The sequence below is a fragment of the Syngnathus floridae genome, chromosome 13, assembly GCF_059516105.1.
Source record: "Syngnathus floridae isolate MCC-2025c chromosome 13, RoL_Sflo_1.0, whole genome shotgun sequence".
In the NCBI taxonomy this organism is placed as follows: Eukaryota; Metazoa; Chordata; class Actinopteri; order Syngnathiformes; family Syngnathidae; genus Syngnathus; species Syngnathus floridae.
In genome coordinates this window covers 4787308-4807801 of record NC_142425.1, presented here as the reverse complement: position 1 = coordinate 4807801, position 20494 = coordinate 4787308, and the positions used below count along the sequence as shown (strand labels likewise).

The following is a 20494-nucleotide window of genomic DNA, read 5'->3' as shown; positions in this document are numbered from 1 at the left end:
CCGAACAGCATCGAGAGCGGCCAAGGCAGATTAGGGGCGATGACCCGGATTAAAGGGGTCAGGTGACGCGCGGCGAGCGGCACACATTCTCGGCAATAACAACAGTCACGGGCAATATGGATTTAATACGCCAAAGATGTCCGGGCATCGGATGACATCAAGTGTGGGGAACAAGCTGACCGTCTGACCTGCTAATGCTCAAGCATTATTACACGACAGGACGGGACAGGACACACCCTTCAGTACTCGCGATTACAGTAGCTCAGTCGGCACAAGTACAGCATTGTGTTGTCGTGCTTTGCTGCTTGCGTTGTGGCCCGGCTGTCATCGAGCGACACGTTGTGTTTGTGTGCCTCTAAGTGGCACGTTGCCTCACTGGCATTTGTGAACAATGAGTAATGTTGCTGCAGACATCATCACTTTGTTGACGCGAGGAAATGAGGTGCCGCCGGCTTGTCGTTTACACTTGTCACTCATTAGCCGCGTTGTATTCGACAAGAAACGTGGCGGCATCACACCTCACGTTTCCTCCGTTATGCCAAGTCCAGATGGATCTCGGGGTCACGGGCGGAATGTTTCTATAGCAAAACCCCCGAGGTCGTTTGGCAAACGGATCCCCTTCTCGACATTGCTCCGATCTTTTGCCGACCTGCGTCGAAGACCGTGACCAATGTTAGCGAGGTGCTACCAACCACAGAAATGTAAACAAGTGAAACAAAGCTGGAAACGAAGACCAGATTTTGAGCACTTCCTGTTTAACTCAGGGCAGGGCTGACTTTTCACTGTGTCCTGAGACTAGAGTTCTTTACAAAAAGTTGTTGAAATAAATATGAAGTGTCTTCTACGCAAAAGTGCACAAGTCAGCAACGGTAAATCCAGCATGGACTTCAAAGGCGCTCGACTGTCGCACGGATGTTAACATTCCGCCTCCATCGTCATACTTTATACGTCCAGATGCTTGTATATAATCTCTTCAAGATGTTACCGGCTAGTATAACATTTTCAAACACGCTTTTATGTTTTTCTCAGGGGGGCGGGAATGCTTTCATTTGGTGGCCACGTGCAAAAGCCGCATCGCTTATTGCCGCGGTTGTAAACACGACTGTCATGACGTACTTTCGGTTTCTCAAGCAGGGTAAACGCACACCAATAATCGGGACAAATTGGAAACTGTTTTGCCTCCCTTCTGCTCATAAACATTAAACAGAGACAACTATGTACATGTTATGCAATTAACCATACTAGTTGACTTACAAAAATCTGCTAGTTTAATGCTAACACATGTGCAAATCTTCATAGACAGGCTAACAAAACTAGCATCGATTTTGTGCTTACAGGCATAAAAAAATATTGCTGTAGTTTACATAGCCAAGTTTAAAACTCTTCTTCGTGTATTAAATCATACACAAATCATACTGCCCTCTTGTGGCCAAGACACACACATGAAATTGTGACACACAAACTGTATAATTTGAAACACTAATTATGTTTGCGCTGCAACGGACAAATATTCTAATAATTAATTTGTTGATGAATCAAATTGAGAACTTTTTTTTCATTTTCATTTATCTCAGATTAAAATCTGACAATGTGGACAAATTCACCATAAACAGTCCACAATGTGTTTTCCCCCACTTTCAAATCTCCAGTACAGGAGACTGGCAAAAACACATTGTAAAAAAAATGCCATTGAAACATTCCGATGATGTCATGATGCCGATGACAAATACGTTGCGTGCAAATATGCTCGTTTCAAAACAGGCAGCTGCTTTCTGGCTCTCGATCTGTGAGATGTATGTAACTGGACGCACCACTAAGGGGCTTTGTTGCTGATTGGCAAGAGCCGCTGACCCGGGGTCAAGGGTGCCAATCCCGCCGTAGCAACCCTTTGTCAAAATATACACACGCAAGGTATTTTAATGCAGTGATTTGGACCAGATGCCGCCACAGCTGCAAAGAAGTGTGAGCATTCGCCCATTGGAGCTCCATTTGTGAGCGCTTCCCATTATGTGGCGGCGAACTCTCCCATTTTTCAAAGATGTTGACGTACAAATTATGCTCCAATTCTGGAATGATCTATAAGCGACAAATATATTAGCCTAACGCTGTTGCCAGTAAATTCTTATTGGTGACTGTCTCCCATTTGGCAGCAAAAAAGACAGTTGGCCTCCCTCACGAGGCGTCGTCATAAATTACAAGGTGTTCCGCAGATAAGGAGGAATCAACCGTGGCGATAAATCAGCTCCAGCGTCGAGTACCTCGGCACCTTGCCAACGTCTCGCATTCGCGCCGACCACGTCGAGGCCGTTGAAAGAAAAGCGGAGGGAGGATGAGTGGAAAGATGACGCCATAACTCTGCATGCCAACCATCGTAAAAGTCAACCTGTGCCACGAGTTTGAATCGCAGTGGATTCGGATCGCACACGTTGAGACACTTGTCCGTTGTGTTCAACAAACAGTGCACGTTTGAGTGCATCACTGGCGAATTATAAGCGTGCCGTTGTTGAAGCGGCCAAACGGGTTGAACCGAAAATTCCTCGGGAAAGAATTTTGCAAGAAAGCAGTCGAGAGCACCAAAATAGCGACTTGAATCAAGCATCCTGAACGCACTCAATTTTGCAACTCAGCATCCGAAAAGCTCAAGACTGGTGATTGGTCGACTCCGTGGTGCTGATCCAAATGCCACACGGCCCCTTCCCCCCTGGCCCTCCGATGTTTTCCAAGCAAAGAGATCAGACACTCATAATCTCCATTGTCCCATCCCGGACAGGGGACGGGGATCTCGAGCGTGGCCCACTTTAACCAGCGCAGCCATCTGCGGAGTCACAGATGGCGCCGGCACCAGCGAGATGATTCCGGACCAAAGATCCGCACACGCACGCGAGGACGAGACCCTGAGCCAAGGCGGAGAAATTGCTTTTGCCGGGGCGATCGGTCAGAGTAATCCGTCTTGGTATGCACTCGGGTATTCACAACGCTCTTAAATCCGGAATAACAGAGCACGCCGTGTTTCACACGTAGCAAAAAAACAACCCGGATCGACTAGAACTTAGTCACATGTGTTTTGTTTTAAGGAATTCTCCTTGCTGCCTGAAAATGGTGAGCGTACTGAACCTGTTCTTGTGAGAACTAATGTACACAAATACTTGTATAAAACTGAACAATTTTGGGCCCTAGTTTCGTTTTCGTCCTGAGGCTATGCGTCATTTCAAGCAGAAATTCATCTATGTCGAGATGCCACCTTGGCATTTAGCGTGACGGCGTGCAAACGAAGAGGCTATAAAACGAACAAATGAGACACCGACACACTCTCGGGACTCTCGAAAAGTCAAAGAACTCAAATGAGAGGGCACCGCCAAATGGGACATTTCTTCTTTTGGACAAAGTGCTGCCGAGGTAACGCTCCAGACACAAAAGTCCTTGTGAAGAATTCCAAGCGACCATTCAAAGCGCCTTTACAAGTGTGACTGGGCTGCGAAACGAGCGCCCGCTTTTACAGCAGGTAAAATTGAACTTTGGGTTGAAGGTGAAAACAGGAGAAGGAGACAACCTCCTTGCCTTTGTGCCCGTAAATGGAGAGGTAAATGAGAAGCACAAAAACTTCCAACGGCCAAAGTTGAAGCCAGCTGGCAGGCACAAAGAAATCCGCTAGGGTCTGTCTGCCTTTGCTTGATTCCACTTTTTTTTTTTTTTTTCTGGCCTCCATTTGCCAGCGTTAAGAGGGCTCTGGAGGACTAAATTCAGACTTGGCTGCTCAGATTACAAGCAAAAAAAGCCTTCAGGAATGACACGTACTAAATAGACAAAGAATGCGCCGAGAACGGGATGGACGAAGAAACCACACGAAAGCCGACCACACATGTTGAAACCTGAGGTTTTCGAGTCCAACGTTTCCTCCGTAAACAGACATTTGGATTGCGCCAAAGAATTTATGCAGTAGGCGTCTTGAGACGAGTAAACAATGGGCTGAACATTGGCAGGGAGTGTAAAATTTCAATTTTAAAAATGGATGATGTTTGTTGAGAAATAATTGCACCAAAAATTCTGTTCAGTTTTACACTGTCTGGTTACACTTTGGCAAAACCGTGTACGGCGCTCTGGCAGAGCGAGAGACCTCATTTTGATATCTGGTTACACTCTGAGTGGAAATTCTGGTCGTACAGTAAAAATGATTAGCAAAGTCTTGCTATGCTCTGGCAGGAGAGTAGAAATTGTTTCCGACGCTGGCAAAACAATGTACGCTTTGGCATGATGGTGGAAATCATTAGCGATATCTGCTTACACTCCAGCAGTACCGTGGGAATTGTTAGCGATTGCTCTCAAGCATTGGCTGAAATAAAAAAAAATAGTAACTGCCCCAAAGCTAATTTGACTGAGCATCATGAAATTTGCCAGGCAAATCGTTTATATGTGGTCCTTTCAAAGAGATTTTAGATTTTTCTCAACTTCCTACCAAAGTTGAAGCATAAATGCTAGCGCAACGTACAATGCTAAATTCGGGAAAAAAAAAATCATTTGTGGGCGGAGCCTGGCGGCAGCTTTTAACGTCACACCATAAAACCCGAAACTCATAACTTAACCAAGGTTGCAAAAGAACTTTTTTTTTTTCAAGAAAATGTTGGCCAAAGTCCAAGTTTTGTTTTGCGGAGTAAATCTTCGAGGGGTTCGCCATATTTGTGTGCGTAGAAAGTGAAAGTGTAATGAAAGCCAGGCGCGGGCTTGGAGCCAACAGATGGAGGCCCCGCCTGCTCGGCTGCAACTTCAGGTACTTTCCTCCCAGAGGGTGGGAATGCTTCTTTTTTTCCCCCCTCAAACTAAACGTTGCATTGACCTTTCATTACTTGTGTGACGCAACTGCACATTTCCCACAGATGATTTGCCTTTTAAAGCTTTTTACAAGATCAAACTCTCTCGGGTTTCACAGCAACCAAAACTGAAAAGAAAAACAACAATCGTGCAGATCTAATGCTCGGGATTACAGGGAAAAAAACTTTTTTCATGAGAAGAGGAGTTATACACCTTGTGTTGTGCCATCAAAGGATTATCCAAATCCCGGTTTGGGATTGAAGTCACCTTTGTTCTTTGCTCATGATCCCTTGCGCTTCTCACAGTAGCCCAAAGCCTTCTTCAGAACTCTACCGGAATAACGTCTTCCCGTCCCACAGGATTTATTCCGTACTTGGCTCCGGGGTAAACAGTCCCAGCAGACAAAGTTTGCTTTTAGCCCTCTTGGAATCGCTTATTCAATATTCTTCTGTTTTATCCTGAAAACTACTACCCTCAAAAGTTACCACTCAAAAATTTTCAGTACACCAATTTGATTTGCCGTGATGTTATAAAATGGAGGAGGAAAAAAAGCCCTTCTAGTGAGTCTGCCAAAAGAGTCTAAGCGAATAATCCCCGAAGGCCCTGCGGAAAATTGAGGCTGTGAACTTTGTTGGTGGCAGCGAGACACAAGTCCAGCAGCCACTTGACAATCCAGCTGTAGTACAAGAAACAATAAGACGTCTTGTCCCATGATCGGGTGTCAGACGTGGAAGTTCCCTCCAAGAGCGACCTTTGCGCCGGTAACAAGATCTTCCCGTTCGTGGAAATGCCAGTTCGATTCAAGTAACTAGAAGTAAACATTTGACAGGACACCTGGGAAGTTTTTGAATGTTGGGCTATTTTTACAAATTCCCCCAAAACCCAGCAGGCATTATTTTTGCCCATTTAAGGAACACATCAAATATGAACTCAAAAGTGATTCAGTTAAATGACAAAGCAGCCGGTAAACATAACAGCGAGCAGGTCAGCCATTATTTTCCCCGCCCCAGTGGGCCTGTGTCACAAGCAGGTTTGGCCGAATCCCCAAAAATGAAAAAAAGAAAAAAGTGGGATAGCGACAGAGAGAGAGAAAGAGAGAGAAGAGCGACCCGAAAGCACGCATGCCAGTCAGAGAAAAGGAACCAACATGCCCGAGGGGGCCCGCCGAATAAAAGATGAAGGAGGAGGGTGGTAGGAAGTAACAAAAGCCCGAGTGAAGGCCGGCGCTGCCTCGCGTGCGCTTGACTGCACAACAAGCTCAAATGGCGTCCTCTCACGCTGACCTCAGGTTAATCCACAACTTTTATTGACCCCTCATGCATGGAAATCATCAACGTCTCGTAAATGAAGTTAATATTTAATAGCAATTGGACAAAATCTTTGAAGGAGTCCTGGCAAAGGTCAAAATGACTTTTTTGTGGGTCGGCTCATGATGGACAAGCCCACCAAATATCACAAAGCTCTGGAGGCAGATTTTTAGACTTGCGTGTTTTATGGCGAGTCGTCAAACTTGTGAAACGCCTCGCGATGCCTTCAAAGGCTTCCGTTGGCCCGCCGCGGTGACGAGAAGCAGAGCGAGCCCCCAAATGTGCGTACGGGGGGCTGCGTAAACACTCCTCGCCTCCCACTCCAGCGTTGGCCTGACAAGTGAGGAAGAGCAGGAACACGCAGCTGATAACAACCATCACGGGGACCGGAAAATTAAGGAGCAGACCCCCAAATAAAGTTGGAACACAAACAATCTTTGGAACCAGGAGACTACACACGCATACCTCAAATCGCTTTGAATTTTGGTGGGCAAGAGTTATTGCCTGAAAAGACATCAGCCATTTTGGTTCCAGACCATTTTAGTCAAACTTGTGTTGAAATCATTTCAAACTTGAGAAGAAACTGGCAGTCATTTTATGGCAGGATGGGATCTTTATCTCCAGATATACGAAGCTATCTTCATGCTTGTCTTAAAGAAGTGGGGGTGGGGTCAAAACGACTTGACCCCTGACCTCCTGCCCCGTGCCCCCTCCCCTTCACAACACAAAAGAGCAAACACGGACGCCCTCCATCTTGCAATTAGAGCGGATTTGGCCTTTGACAAGATGGTGAATGGCCGCCAGGTCGGCAGGGCGGCGAACGGCGTTGGAGGAGGCCTCATCATTAAACTGTCAAGTCAATGTCAGCTCATGCTTCATTTTGGATGCTCTGCTAGCAAAGCAGCGGAAAAACCTCCAGCACAGCGTTTAAACTAAAAGCTGAAGCCTCGTATTCAACTTAAAGTTCGCTCAGCCGGCTCAGCGTTTTGTCTGCGGCGGCTTTTTGTAAATCCTGCGTTTGTGTGTGTGTGGCCTCAACCGTCTAGCTTGAAGCTAAACTCCAGCGCGGCCTTTATGACGTCTCCCGCGCAAATTCTTTTCCGTGGCAACCTGAGGAAATATTGACAGCAAAGGAGAGCAATAAAACTCGCATGGGCTCTTTTGGTTGTTTTTGTCTCGCCGACCCCCCGTAGCCATCCGGGCCCACCTGCAGTGAGGACGGCTTGAAAGCGATAGCATCAAGCGGTGTTTCTGAGGAAATTTTTATGACTCGCATATCTACCACGAGAGATTAGGCGGAAGTGGAAGATAATGATTGTGAGTCACCGACAGATAAAGAGCAGGAGTGTCATTTTTTAGTTCTGGAATCAATTGGCATTTTGTGTGTTTGACTTTTTAGAAGTGTCAGGAAAATATGTTGGGAGCAAACATGCCAACCGGCATTTTCAACAGGAAGTGTCAATTTGCGGCCTTCGCCATGCAGGTGTTTAGACTGCCATCGGACTGGAATGTCAACCTGAATCGGCCGGTCGCCTTAGAGAAAAAAAGACCTTTCATCGTCAATCATCTTGCATCCAAAGCACCTGCAAAGTTTGAATGGGGGAGAAAAAAATGCTTCAAGGCTGGTTTGGGACGGCCCACATCCTCTACGCCGCTTCAGTTGTTGGCTGCTAAGATTCTGGACTATTTACAACCGGATCACATTTTCTTTGGAAATTAACATCAATTTCCGAGTTAGTCAAGCGCCCACGACTGATTCTTCAAAAGTATCTTTGAATTTCTTCGAGTCTCTTGAGGTCATTTGAAGGCTAAGATGGTTTGGTTAACTCTCTGGTCCCACACAGGTTTGGCTTTTGTTTTGTTTTTTTTGTTCCATCTTTAGAAGAACCAGGAGGTGGGCTTTTGTTCCCACCTGCATTCCCACAGAGAGGCCCGGATTGCTTTAAAACGCAAATGTTAGCCTAGTCGGCCGAAAATATACAAAAAGGACTCTCTGAGGGATTTCGGGTTCAGGGCCCATCTCAGGAGTACTTGCCCCGCAGGAATGTTAAGTGTAATCGCTCACACATTTCCCGACCAATCCTCCTCACCGGGCAATTAAAATCTCCAACCTTGTCCCAGAAAGCGAGAAGAGTCTCGCTTCCTCCCCACTTTGGGAGCCCGGGGGTTCCTGGTCACTGGCTTTTGGGAATGCTTGACTTGACATCAAAGGTTCAGTGGCAAACCCTTTGAGAACTCGCTGGGATTCAGTTCGGACAAACAGCGAACACTCGCTTATCATCCGGACTGGGAAAAACAAAAACAAGAACAAATACAGAAGCTGCCCTGTCAGAATGTTTTGTGCAACCCCAAAGGAAGCGCCGATGACATCAGCGAAATAATACAAAACAGTATCAAGGCTGTCTGGGCCCAGTCAATGTCTGGGAAGGGCAGGGAGGGGGAGAAGCAAGCCTTTGAAAGGCGCTGGCTTGCTCTATAATTAGCAGGGCCACTAAATCAATGGCAGGTTGTCCGGACCTGTCGAAATATGCCCGTCATAATGAAAGACAAACAGAAAGAGCTCGTTAGATGTCGTAAAAGGCGCATGATATCCCGTCGGCCTGCCCGCAGACTTTGCACGTTTTTAGTGCCCTATGACGGAAATGGTGGCTTTACAAAAAAAAAAAAAAAAAAAAAAAAAAAGATTACGATCCAATGCCTACCCACATCACATCGAACATCTAACGGTGATTATGAGTGTATCCTTCACTGACTGGTGTGCAAACCTCGCCTAGCAACTCTAAGTCACGCTAACAGCCAGGCCCGATCAATCAAGACGAGGCAAATGCGCTTTTCCGGGCAGCGTAAACAATGAGTCAAAGTCCTCTTCCGAGTCATCCCGGTCCGGAAAAGGCGGCGGGAACGTCGCGACTGCGCAGCGGGCTAAATGAAGCGGCACGCTCGCTCAAGCCAGCGGAAAAATGGATGCGGAGTGTTACATAATGCGCCGTGCCCGGGAACGAGACCTCTGCCATGGCTGGACAACGCCCGGGATCCAACGCATACCACATCAACTATCCCAGATTCATCTATGGAAGAGATGATTCTGATTGTTTTCTGCTTTTTGGCCTGTGTTTTTTTTTAACAACACTTTAACGACATTTCGGAACGTTAAAAATATTTCCTTCCCGTCTCTATTTCTACAGCCTGAGCGAGAAGCTGCTCAGTTTTGGGACAGGAATGTGCTGAGCTGCCAGCCATGTGCTCAGTTTGGGAAAAGCCACGAAACTTAAAACCCGAGCCGGCTGGATGGATGGACGGCGTCTGGCTAGCGTGCCGCGCCGTCCGCGACTCTGTCCAAACACGTGCTTTATGGGACCTTTGCCAGACGCCTCCCTCAAGCTCCTTTGCAGTGAAAAGTTGTCCTGTCTGTCATTTTAGCCCGCCGGCCACCTCATGAGAATGCATGAGAACAATTCAAGCATTTTTATAAATAGAGACCCTCACGTTTCAAGCATATTCAATCATTACATAGATTAAATAGATTAACACAAAATTCCGATTTACCAGCAGACCAAACGCAGCATCGGCACATGGTGGTGCTGCATGTTTAATTTTCCCATTGAAGAAAAATAATCATCATTGAAGCACTTCATTTTGACAAATATCTCCTTCCTTATCAGCAAAATGGACAAATAAGAGCAATTCGAAAAGTCCCCCAACCCCCGTGCCCTCATTTACACCAATTGTCATGCAGATGAGACACGGCCATGTTATTAAGGATATCCACTTCCGGATAACTGGGGACCAGCAAGTTCCTGCAATTTCAGGTGCGTATTATGCGTCTTCTACAGTGAGGAAATGCCCAAGTACTTCCTGATGCGTGCGTGTGGGCTTTACAATACATAAATACACTCTCCCTTAACATAGCGGGATGGAGTGGGGGTTGATGGGAAGAGGGGGCGGGGGGCACTTGGTTTTAAAAGAGCCAGGCATGGCCACATGCTGTGTTATCTGGGTCATGAATTCTTAACTGGCAGCCATGCAGAGTTCAACCTGTTTACTTGCATGAATGAGACAAATAGGAGAAGGCTGCCTGGACACGCCTCTTCAACAAGTCACGCAAAAAGTACTTAGAAATAGGATTTGTACCTTCAAACATCATCCATTGATAGTTTGTAGATCACATCATGGTTATGTGCTATCAAAAAGCATTTTACTTGAAGCCACCACAACTCGAAAAAGAGCAGAATGAGAAGGACAGCATGGTGACATGTTGACAGAAGTGCAACTTTTCAGGCTTTCTGTCTCTGATTGGTTGTTTTTCTTCAGGCGCAGTTGTTTTTTGTCTACCAAATTTAAAGGCACGCAGGGCCAGAAATTTTCAATTTTTTTCACAGAATACATGTATTGCTGTCAAGTCATGATAAAAAAAATCTTTATTCTTATTATTGCATAGCTTGAAACTACTTTGTTAATATACGTATTTTCATAAAGTTGTAATGTTGGGACTTGGAGTGTATTATTTAGTGCTATTTAGTGCAAAAACTTGATATAGATACCTAATTTTGATGCAGAAGTTCAGTGTTTGGATGATTTTCATTTCATTCGCAAGAAAAGTGAACCGTAAAGTGTTCAAGACAACTTCTTAAACACAAAAAAAGTAACCTTTATGGATAAATGAACGAGGTAAATTAGTAGGTGCGCAGAAAAAAGGTGTGTACTCACGGACTGCCTCCTGTTTGGGGTCCAGCACGGAGCAAGTCTCCTGGAGTCGTCCGACCTTCCTCTGCAGCCCGCGGAGCCTGTGGCCGGTGGCGGCCAGGTCGCCCTCCAGCTCGTGGAACACCGAGCAAGCGTGCTTGGCCAGGTCGGACAGTTGGCGGAGGGTCCGGGCCAGCGCCACATGGCTGACGGACAGCAGGTCGTGGAAAGGCGAGCCCCCGTCCGCGTCCGCCTCCTCCTCGTCACCCTTCTCGACGCGGCACATGGACCGGGGTTCCACCAGCCGCTTGAAGAACGGCATGTCGCTCGGCGTAAATCCGCTAAAAGTGAGGTGAAAGTGGCCGCAAAAGGTGTCCACGCCTCGGGCCACCGTGATCCGATCGGCGTGGCTTCAGAGGCGCCCCATGCTTGTTGCATCTGGAAGGGCGGACTGAGGCGCTCCGGTCATCTGCCTGCCTCCGATGCTGCTTGACTTTTTTTTTTCTCTCCAGCACCACCACACCAGCTCCACAGTAATTCGAGGTGGTTTTTAAAAACTAAAAGGGGAGGAGGCGGTAAAACACGGAGCGGAACAGCCGAGTTCTTGGAGCAGGATTCGACTACAACTGGACGACAATGGTGCCTTCAGGGACACTGGGAAAACACATCTTCTCGGCCGGTTTAGACAAACATGGGGGTCACTTATTGAGTTTGTTATAAATACATTGCAAAGTATGATGGGACTAAACTACAAAGAATGTACAGTGTTGCCTTCAGGGGCACGAATGCAGCACACAGAATGAAGTGAAAAATGTTGGCGACATTGAAAACACATTTTAATGATTTTGGTTGGTGTTGTGGTGGTGCGCGTGTGGAGGTTAATCTTTGTCCATGGCCTCTTCATTCAGATGTGCTGAATGCGTGTTTCTCTAAATCCCGGCTGGCTGACGAGCTAAAAGCTCTTCCTGTTGCCACGCTCGTGTCTACCCGCTAGCGCTTGCGCAGAAGTGCAACCTTTGCAAAGCAGCGGCCGGGACAAAGGCCGCCACGACGCACCACAGAGTGATGCCATGCCGTCATGCTTCGGGGGACAAAAGGATCAAGTTGAGCGCACAAAACATGATAATCTGAGCGCTCGGCCAGGCGAGTGGCCGTTTCGCTTTTTCTTTGGCTTTTTTGCTGACACTTTTTTCAATGAAAAAGCAGCAGCCTCCACAAGATTCTGCTGAATGCTCTAAGATGGTAATCAAAAGCCTATTAAGATTAAATAATAAAAGTAAAAAATGAATTAAATTGAACCATACTGAACAATCCAAACAATTCCAACCGTGGTGCATCCTGTAAATAACTCGGAGGCGACAAATGGCCATCACATTTTGTCCCAGCTGTTAGCGTGCAATGCCAAGCAAATACTTTCAAGTGCTATTTATAGTCCAGCTGCTTGCTGCTCATGACGCCATCACGCTGTAGTGACGGTGACGAGTTTTCATGCGGCAACAACGAGGCGCTCTAAAGCAGGTAGTGTGTGAGCCAAGTGTGTCAGAGGATATTTTGGGGACAAACCGTGGCGGAGAGATCTGGGAATACAGCCACCGCTAATGCTGCTGTTGACCTTTTTTTCCCTTCCCGCCTTGTGTCTGTTTGGAAAACATCTGCTTTGGCCCGACGTGCGTCTGCACCATTTCATCTATCCGTATGTGCCTAATAGCCTGAATGGAAACTGCGTGTTGATAATTCCATAACATGCCTGTCGCTTCTGCAATTGGGAATCAGAGACTTTCCTAATTGCCTTTCAAGCAACAAAAGATAAAACACGCAGCTGCTCGCTAACAGGCTCCACAGAGTCATGAATGCTAACGTCAAGTGTGAAAAGTTAGCAACTTTATTCATCACTTTGATTTTAGTATAAAATACAGCGCAGTCATGACATCATTGTGACATCATTAGCATGCAGCCCAAGCATGCCCTCATGTCCGCACCCAATCTTTGAGAAGACACAGTAAGAAGAGTCCAAAGCAGCACCTTATCTTTGCATAGCACATCTGCTGTCGTCTTGTGCTGGTTTATGACATTTTGTCATTTCGTGCTTTTTTTCAATGTTAGCTTTTTGTCTTGATTTTGTTTGTTTGTTTTTTGGAAGAGCAGATAATTGGAAAATAAAAACAAAGCACGTTTGACCTCAAACAGAATGAAAAGTAAAACAAAATAATTTCCACCAATCCGATTCCAAATTCCTCCTGATCGCTTGCTCACAGCATAAGATGGTCGAACCATCTTTTTATTTTCCGACTAGTCGCCGGGTCACGTCGAGGCCACGGGACGCAGGAGGTCCAGCTGGCCCTCCAAGGTGACCCTCTGGTGGTGGACGGCCTGCAGCCAAGGAGGAAGGAGAGATCACAAAGAGCTTGTAGCATGCACCATCCTTCAAAATTTCAACTTGCTCTTGTCACCTTACGGGACGAGTTTTAAGCTCAGGTGGCGAGCCAATCAAAACTCTGCAAGCATCCCCGGGCCTACTTTTAGCCGCCCCGATGCTCACCCCAGCTTTGAACAGGTGACAAAGCCTTGGCAGAAGTCTTCAGCCGATGCTCTCTTGTTTCCAATCAGCTATTTGTTGCATTTGGGACGCGAGCTGTCTCCTATTTTCAAGCGGACAGTTGAGAATGCCCGCGGCCGGTGCGGCCTTCGCGCTCTCTAAATAAAGACGCACACTTGCTATTCTCTCACATTCCAAACAAGTCTTGCAGGATCAGGCGCAGAGGCCAGTTGACCTCACGTGTGTCATTCCGTTCGGCGTTGTGCTGCTATCAAACGTTTACGATTGCGCTTCACGCTTTTGCCGACGCTTTCGCCGCTGGATCGTTTACCGGAGGAATGGCGGGAACGCAACAGGTGCGCCGAGCGCTGATACTAATGGCTAAACTGCAGTCTTGTTATACTTTGGAACTATGCTTGGGTGTCAGTGAATGAATTTAAATTTTTAAAAATATATATTTATTAGTCATTTAATCATTTCAAGCCTAGATTATAATAAGTATCAAGGTGACTTCTACGTCACATTCTCAAGTATCACTTTGAGGCACAGGCCTGCACTATAGGTGACTTGAACGACCCCTTGAACTCAGGCTGTTATGACGAGCACCTTTTGTGTCGCACCGACTTGCCGAAGCGTCGGACGGACTTTCTTGCGTTTGGTTGAGAAGTGTCTAAACACCATTAAAATGTGAAAAATCGCACGGCTGTGCTTGGGAAGAGAAGACTGGCGGAATGTCAGCAATGCTTTTGACTCACATGGCAAATGGAAGCCCAAACAACACTGATCATTTATTGATAAAAGAAAGAAAGAAAAAACTATAAAAATGGATTTCGGCCTACCTTGAGCTGCTGCTGCAGCTCGCTGTTGAGTCGTGTCAACACAGCGTTGGTTTCCTTATTTTTGCGGATTGCCATCTGGATGTCCCTCTTCTGCCTGGATGGTGTTCTGTGAGGGACAAACATACTTGATGCCACTTCATCTCAAACCAAACAACAAACCGTGCAAATAAACCTTCCACAATCTGTCTTTGTTTGCGTGGGATTGGCCCTTCAGATAAAAAAAACAAAAACAAATAAAAGGGATGCATTGGAAATATTAGTGACTAACTTTTGAGTGTGTTTTAGAAAAGATCCAGTAGGTGGTGCCAAGCACTCCACGTTCTGGCTGTCCGGCCGAAACTTCCTTCGACCCGGCTTCTGCGGAGCTTGATTGGGACTTGGCTCCTGCAAGTTACAATAAGAATGAAATTACACAACAAAAAGCAGAGCTGTCAAATAGTTTTCAACCTGTTGGGAAGGTTTGGACAAGTCTTCGCTACTTTGATTCAATCTGGAGCGTAGGCAGGGTTCTTCGGGTTTCACACCACTTTCCTCCTGCAAAACACGGCACGTGAAATGATTGTTCAGAACATGCTTGAAAAGTCCTGATTGGCACCTTTAAGCTCTCGACCCTTATCGGATACGTCTCTCGTGAATTTCTTATCATGGATTGAAAGATTAATTCTGGCGGGTTAAAGTCGGCTCCGTTTCCTTCTCATCAGGTCGGATTGGGTGGATTGAACACATTCGTTGGTGTCGGTGAGTTAGTTGACGTCACACTTGAAGCGCTTTTCAGTCACGCTGATGGCTTAAACAGCCTCACGGCGCTACGGCTGATTGTACCAGGGGAAGGGGGGGAGGGAGGAAAAGGGAAAACCAGGACATTGCCGAACTCCAGGCTGTGAAAGTCGCTTTGGAGTAGAAGACAAAGATGGGGTGGAAAAACTCGCCTCGTCATGTCGTCAATCATCCTAATTCTTGTTTTTGTTAATGAGCCGCCATGAAGAGACATCTGATGTGGGCTCACCTCTTGTCGGAAGCGACTGAAGTCTGCAAAGTTGGGCTGCTGTGCTTTGGTCGTTGGAACCTGAGATCCGAGTGATTTTAATCATGAGCGTGATCGTGGAATTATTTATATTGTTTGATTTCAAAAAGTCGAATCAAACCTGGGAGGCGGACGGTCTGGGAGGTAACGCTGGAGGAGGGGGAAACCATCCACTCTTCAGCCCTTTCAAAAATAAAAAGGACCGCCAGTAAGCTCCACAATAAAACCAGAAGTCTTTTGTTGAAGTGGGTGACAGCCACCTGGTGCCCCCTGCTGGAAGAGCTTGTTGAGGTCCAGCGAGGAGGCTCTGGAGTGGCTTTTCTTCTGAGGTCGAGGCGGAGGCGTGGGAGGCTCCTCCGCCTTCCTCATGGCGTCGTCGATGGAAGTGCTGGAGAATGACCTACAAAAAGCAGAACGCCGCAATTCATGCATTTGCAACCCCGTCACCTGGAATGCGTGGACATCCCAACCTCGGTCGGGTTTTCATCTTGCAGTGTCGGTCGGGGTCCTGAGATGGCGGCTCTGTCACAAGAATCACGCGGGGGAAAAAAAGAGTCAGCTTGTGAGTTGACGGTGATGAGGGGTCATTATTTTGAATTTATAACGATGCATTTCTTTGCATCACCTGGTCTGTGGGAAAAGGTGGTCAACTGCAGAGTGGCGCCTTCTTTTAACGTCTCCACACCCCTGAAACTGCATTCTGAAATATTACAATGAGCAGTAAAAAAAAAACAGTCCATTGGGTCAAAATCAGTAATGATAAATATGCAGGATTTGTGTATTTTTTGTTCTCTGTGAGAGCGATTTAAGATCAAAGGAATAAATCTTTCACAAACCTTGTTTTTTACTGATTTCCTCTTTGGAATCTTGTTTGCTCTTGACCACACTTGGTAGGAGCTTGGCGCTCGGATCCTACAACCAACAAGACATTTGTCAACTGGAGTTATTTTAAGGGCAACATTGCCCCCTAGAGGTTTCTACGAGGCACTGCAAATTAAAAGACATTTGAGTTTACCGTCTGATGGAGTCCAGTTTCTCCATCCTCAAAGACGATCCGACACCGTACATGCTGGGGGAAAAAAATCCGCCACAGATGCTATGCATTAGCCTGACTATGGCGTTGTTCATTCATTATTAGCATGAAGCTAAACGGACATGTTTAAAGGAAAGCTAAGCGCTTGTTTTAAACACAAAACGTTATATTCAAACAGGAGTGGCATTAATCAACTTCCCTTCTAATCGCTAACTTATCTTCACGTACATGAAGGGGAACGTCATCATTCGGTGGTCCGAATTTGGGATGCAGGCCAAGGGGAAGGCTCTCGGGAAGAGGGTAGCCGTTCTTGCGGGCCACAATCAAGTGGAAGGCGGCGCAGAACTCCGGGAAGGTTAAAGCTCCGTCCCGGTCCACATCGCTCAGTTCCCTGAGAGGGCCAACAGTTCAAAAAATTTAGAAGCTGCAACGGAGGCACTGAATTGAAAGTCAGTCAGCACTTACCAAATGTGCGACAGCTCCGGGATGGGAAGTTTGGACATTGTGAAGAAGTTCTTTGCAACAGCACCTGCGGGGGGTGGAGGGAGAGAAGTTAAATGAATATTGTATAGATAACATAGAAAGAAGAGATTTGGTGGGGCATTCTACCAAGGATTCGAGCCCCGAGGTCGGGCTGCAGGCTTTTAAACTGATTGGTGTAATAGTCGCGCTGTTCCTCTGTGATCCTCCAGGGATCGTCGTCATCGTCGTCACACTCCTGCTGGTCGGCCCTCTCTATATTCATTCAATCATAAAGTGCAGTGTATAAAATAAAGATGCAAACATTAAGAGATTAATCAACAACTAATCCATTAATTAACTATTCAGAATCCTCGTAATTACAGCCATTTAGTAGAAAATATTCTCAAGAATTTTGGAGTTCTCCAAGCTCGAGCTATTTCCGTCAACTTTGGCATACCCGCGTATGAGTCGGCCATCTGTCTTTGTTTTGGCGTGGTGTACTGGTGGCTGTGGTAAGCCGGCGGGGAGCGAAGCACCGAGCTGCCAGGCGGAGGCGGCAGCTCCTTTAGAAACAGACAAACAAAGCATTTAGAACAATTAAAATGATGAGGAAAAACAGCTAGCGTAATGTTGCTTTTGTCCGTACGCAGTTGCTACAACTTCACGCTTCATTAACGGAATGTTTGGTCCTCGGCTAATCTCTCAAAATGGAGGCATTTTCTGCTTTCATCTTTATAGCGGCACGGAATGTCTTCTGATCCTTTTTTTGTTTTTTTTGTTTTAATCTTCATTCTCAACGTGTTAATTGACCTGACCTGCTGGGAGCTGGCCGTGAAAGCTTAAAAGCAATTAAACCGCTGTGTGTTAGAAACAGACAAAAACAAAAAATACAGCGCAAGATCCAAAGCATACCACCTGACCTTGTGATCCGCACCCGAGTCCAAACATCGGATCCTGTCGCAGTGCTGCACCTCTGTGCTGGCTACGTATCTCATCTCTGGTTCCGTCTTGATCCCCACAAATCTGGGCAGTGGTAGATCTGCAACAGAGAAGTCTTTTTAGGAAGCACTAAAACTAAAAAAGAAAAGTCGAGAAAGTACTAGCGAATCATAAAAGGTGTTTGTGTTTGAACAGTTTGGTTTGGTGAAATCTTCCACGTGGACTATTGCAAAAACAACACACCAAAAACACCTGAAGCTTTTTAAGGCACTTTCCAAAGGATACGGTCGTGAGGTCACAAAACATTAGCTCACGTTGCGGCATTAAGTGATTGTTGACAGCTGCGAACACGGCAGCGAGCTCTTCCCACGCGTGACCCGCCTAGCCTCCAGATTACGCCGCAATCCCGTCACCTTGAAAATAATCCCTTGAGCTCCCTTTGGGGACTTACTGGCCGATGTGCTCTGCAGGTGGACGGGCAGACCCGCCTGGGCGGCGGCCAGCAGCTTGAGGGCCACGTAGAACTGAGCTGTGCCAAAGTAGCCCATGCGCTTGGCGCCGCACACTTCTGTCACCTGCCGAGAGGACGGAAAATTTTATATCAAATGTGAGAACAACATAAAGCATGTGACCTTTAATCAATCAGCATAGTGGACCCCCAATGACACCCCCCCCCCCTCAACCCCCGCAAGCCTCTACTCTGTTTGGCTGCTAGCAACAATAACTTCATTATATGTGTTCCTGAAAGGTTAATCAAGTTCATCCGCTCAATCGGAATGTGATCCAGGAGTTGAGATTTGTCATGAAAGACTCTTAGATCGGAATTACACAACAGGTCAGAATGCTCAATTCCAAGTCAGAGCCTTAAATCAAGCTACAAGGTCCTGGAATAGAGCTCAGCAGCATTGCTTTATTTCTTTTCAATGTTTGCTAGCTGCTTGTTGCTAGGCTCAATCATTTTTGTCTCACAGAACAATAGAAAAATAATTGAAATAGGACCTCGTGCTTGCCAAGTTGTTTAATTGGCGTGACTCATCGCGTACATCCTCGACATGTCTACGCAATTGTGATATCGACGTATTGTAAAAAAGGCTCATTTCCAAAAATCCGCATGTTTGAAGCTGCAGATGCTGGGCTCCCGCATCAACTTAGGAGTACAAGTGTCAGCCAGCAGGCATCCTGCCCAAGGGCCAAAGGGCCTGCTGTCAATCAACACCCATCTGCGGCAGACAGGAAGGAAGCCGCATGAGCTCCGCGTCAAACTTCCTGCCATTGCACACCTAGAGACACAATAGGATGGTGACGGATCCCCGGAAGACCCCAGTGGCATGAATACGCAAATCTGTCCGAGCTCCGTTTATTTATGTGCCTGATGGCTCAGCGAAAAAACTCAGGGCACGAAGCTCATAAAACCGCCGCGACTAGCGTCACCTAGCATAGCATAGCATGTGTTCCAGGATAAAGGACATTGAGCGAATTTGTAGAAAGCATTTTTTTAAAGCCAATGTATGTAGAAAATGTTTGCTTTCGTTCTCTGAGCAATTTTTGCTCTGTACACTCTGAAATCACTCTGCCAAATCCCTCTCCTATTGGATGCGCTGTCTGACGTCACAACGATGCTGCTCTCTAATTAAACAGTTTGCACTTCAAGGCAGGGCGCTGCTAAGACATCAAACGGCCATCTTGTGTATCGCCATAGGGCATTCCATCATCAGTACTATTAGATTGCTATGCTTTCAGAATACAGTCCATTTGGCTTCCAATGAACACTTAGGTTTTATACACTACTGTCTTTGTGTCGGAGAAGATGATGTCACCCAGGGTGTTAAGAATTTATACACTTGGTTTAAAAAGTTTTTGGAACCACTGAACCACGATAAATGTTACACTCCACAACTAACCCGTGTAATTCCTGGTTTTTTTTTCATTACATTTTTGTTTGGTGATTTTTTACCCCCCAGTGTTAAATGTTGTGCCTTAGCTAACGGTTGTGGAACGCCGTGTTAAGGTGTGCCCCGTTCAGCACCCGAATTCCCCCCACGCCTTCACCTTGTGCAGCACGTCAGCAGGCAGCTGAGACGCCTTGAAGAGCTCTGCCACTTTGGAGGAGGACAGCTGCTTCCCGGAGGGCTCAGTCACGCACAGCCCGTGCAGAGCTGAGTAGTACCGCTGCTCGTGCTCATGCACCGGAATCAGACCACCGGCGCACACCGCTGCAGACACCGCGCCGCTGCAACCACCACCGCCGTTGCCACCGGCTTCCTGCTCCATTTGCTTGCCACCACCGCCACGCTACAACCTAGAAATCATACTGCACACACCCCGGTTGCCGTCCTCACCTCCGCTGCGGATCATTCACCCCCTGCACTGGCAGTCATATTGCCATCAAACTGCAGTGTCACGCCGCGGCTGCTGGGGCGGTAGTGTACCAAAATACATTTACTTTCGTCCACAAAGGTGCTTGCTGCTAACAACGAAGTCAAATATATGTATGCTACATTTAAAACACTCACATGCCAGAAAAGAGGTAGGAAACGAGCCGGCCCTCCTTTTTTCCATTACAGATACACTGACGGGGGGAAAAAATATTGAAAACTGGGGATAAACATCAAATAAAGTTTTCTAGAAAAAAGGAAGTTGAGGGGTGGAGGCCACTATTATCATATGTAGCCTATCCCACAAAGATATTAAGATCAAACACATAAAAAATTCTCATTGACTTGTTTTTACTTTTTGTATTGTTTACTTGAATGTTTTGTTTGTCCGTGGACCAATATATATACAATATATATACACATATGTATATATATATATATACATACATACATACATACATACATACATATATATATATATATATATATA

At 46.4% G+C, this 20494-nt stretch overlaps 2 protein-coding genes across 3 annotated transcripts in view; both read right to left on the bottom strand.

The window, feature by feature from the left end:
* The window catches only part of nhsa (Nance-Horan syndrome a (congenital cataracts and dental anomalies)), a 28022-nt gene extending 16561 nt beyond the window's left edge, over positions 1-11461 (bottom strand). Inside the window, exon 1 of the mRNA XM_088393985.1 lies at positions 10821-11461. Within this exon, the coding sequence (XP_088250111.1) occupies positions 10821-11118 (298 nt within the window). The 5' untranslated portion in view covers positions 11119-11461. The remainder of the gene's footprint in view (positions 1-10820) is intronic.
* Positions 11462-12660: 1199 nt separating this feature from the next.
* reps2 (RALBP1 associated Eps domain containing 2) lies at positions 12661-20041 on the bottom strand. Of its 2 annotated transcripts, XM_088393988.1 has the most exons (19): positions 19679-20041; positions 18081-18204; positions 17611-17729; positions 17148-17253; positions 16838-16963; positions 16694-16757; positions 16457-16619; positions 16211-16264; positions 16032-16107; positions 15821-15895; positions 15666-15717; positions 15456-15595; positions 15317-15378; positions 15178-15237; positions 14619-14705; positions 14440-14555; positions 14172-14277; positions 13049-13166; positions 12661-12944 (listed from the first exon to the last, which is right to left on the bottom strand). In XM_088393988.1, exons 1-18 carry the CDS (start codon positions 19898-19900, stop codon positions 13098-13100), a joined length of 1821 nt encoding a protein of 606 aa, XP_088250114.1. In that variant the 5' UTR covers positions 19901-20041; the 3' UTR covers positions 12661-12944; positions 13049-13097. The 2 variants fall into 2 exon arrangements, with proteins under 2 accessions (XP_088250114.1, XP_088250113.1); XM_088393987.1 differs by having other exon boundaries at positions 12661-13166.
* Positions 20042-20494: the final 453 nt, after the last annotated feature.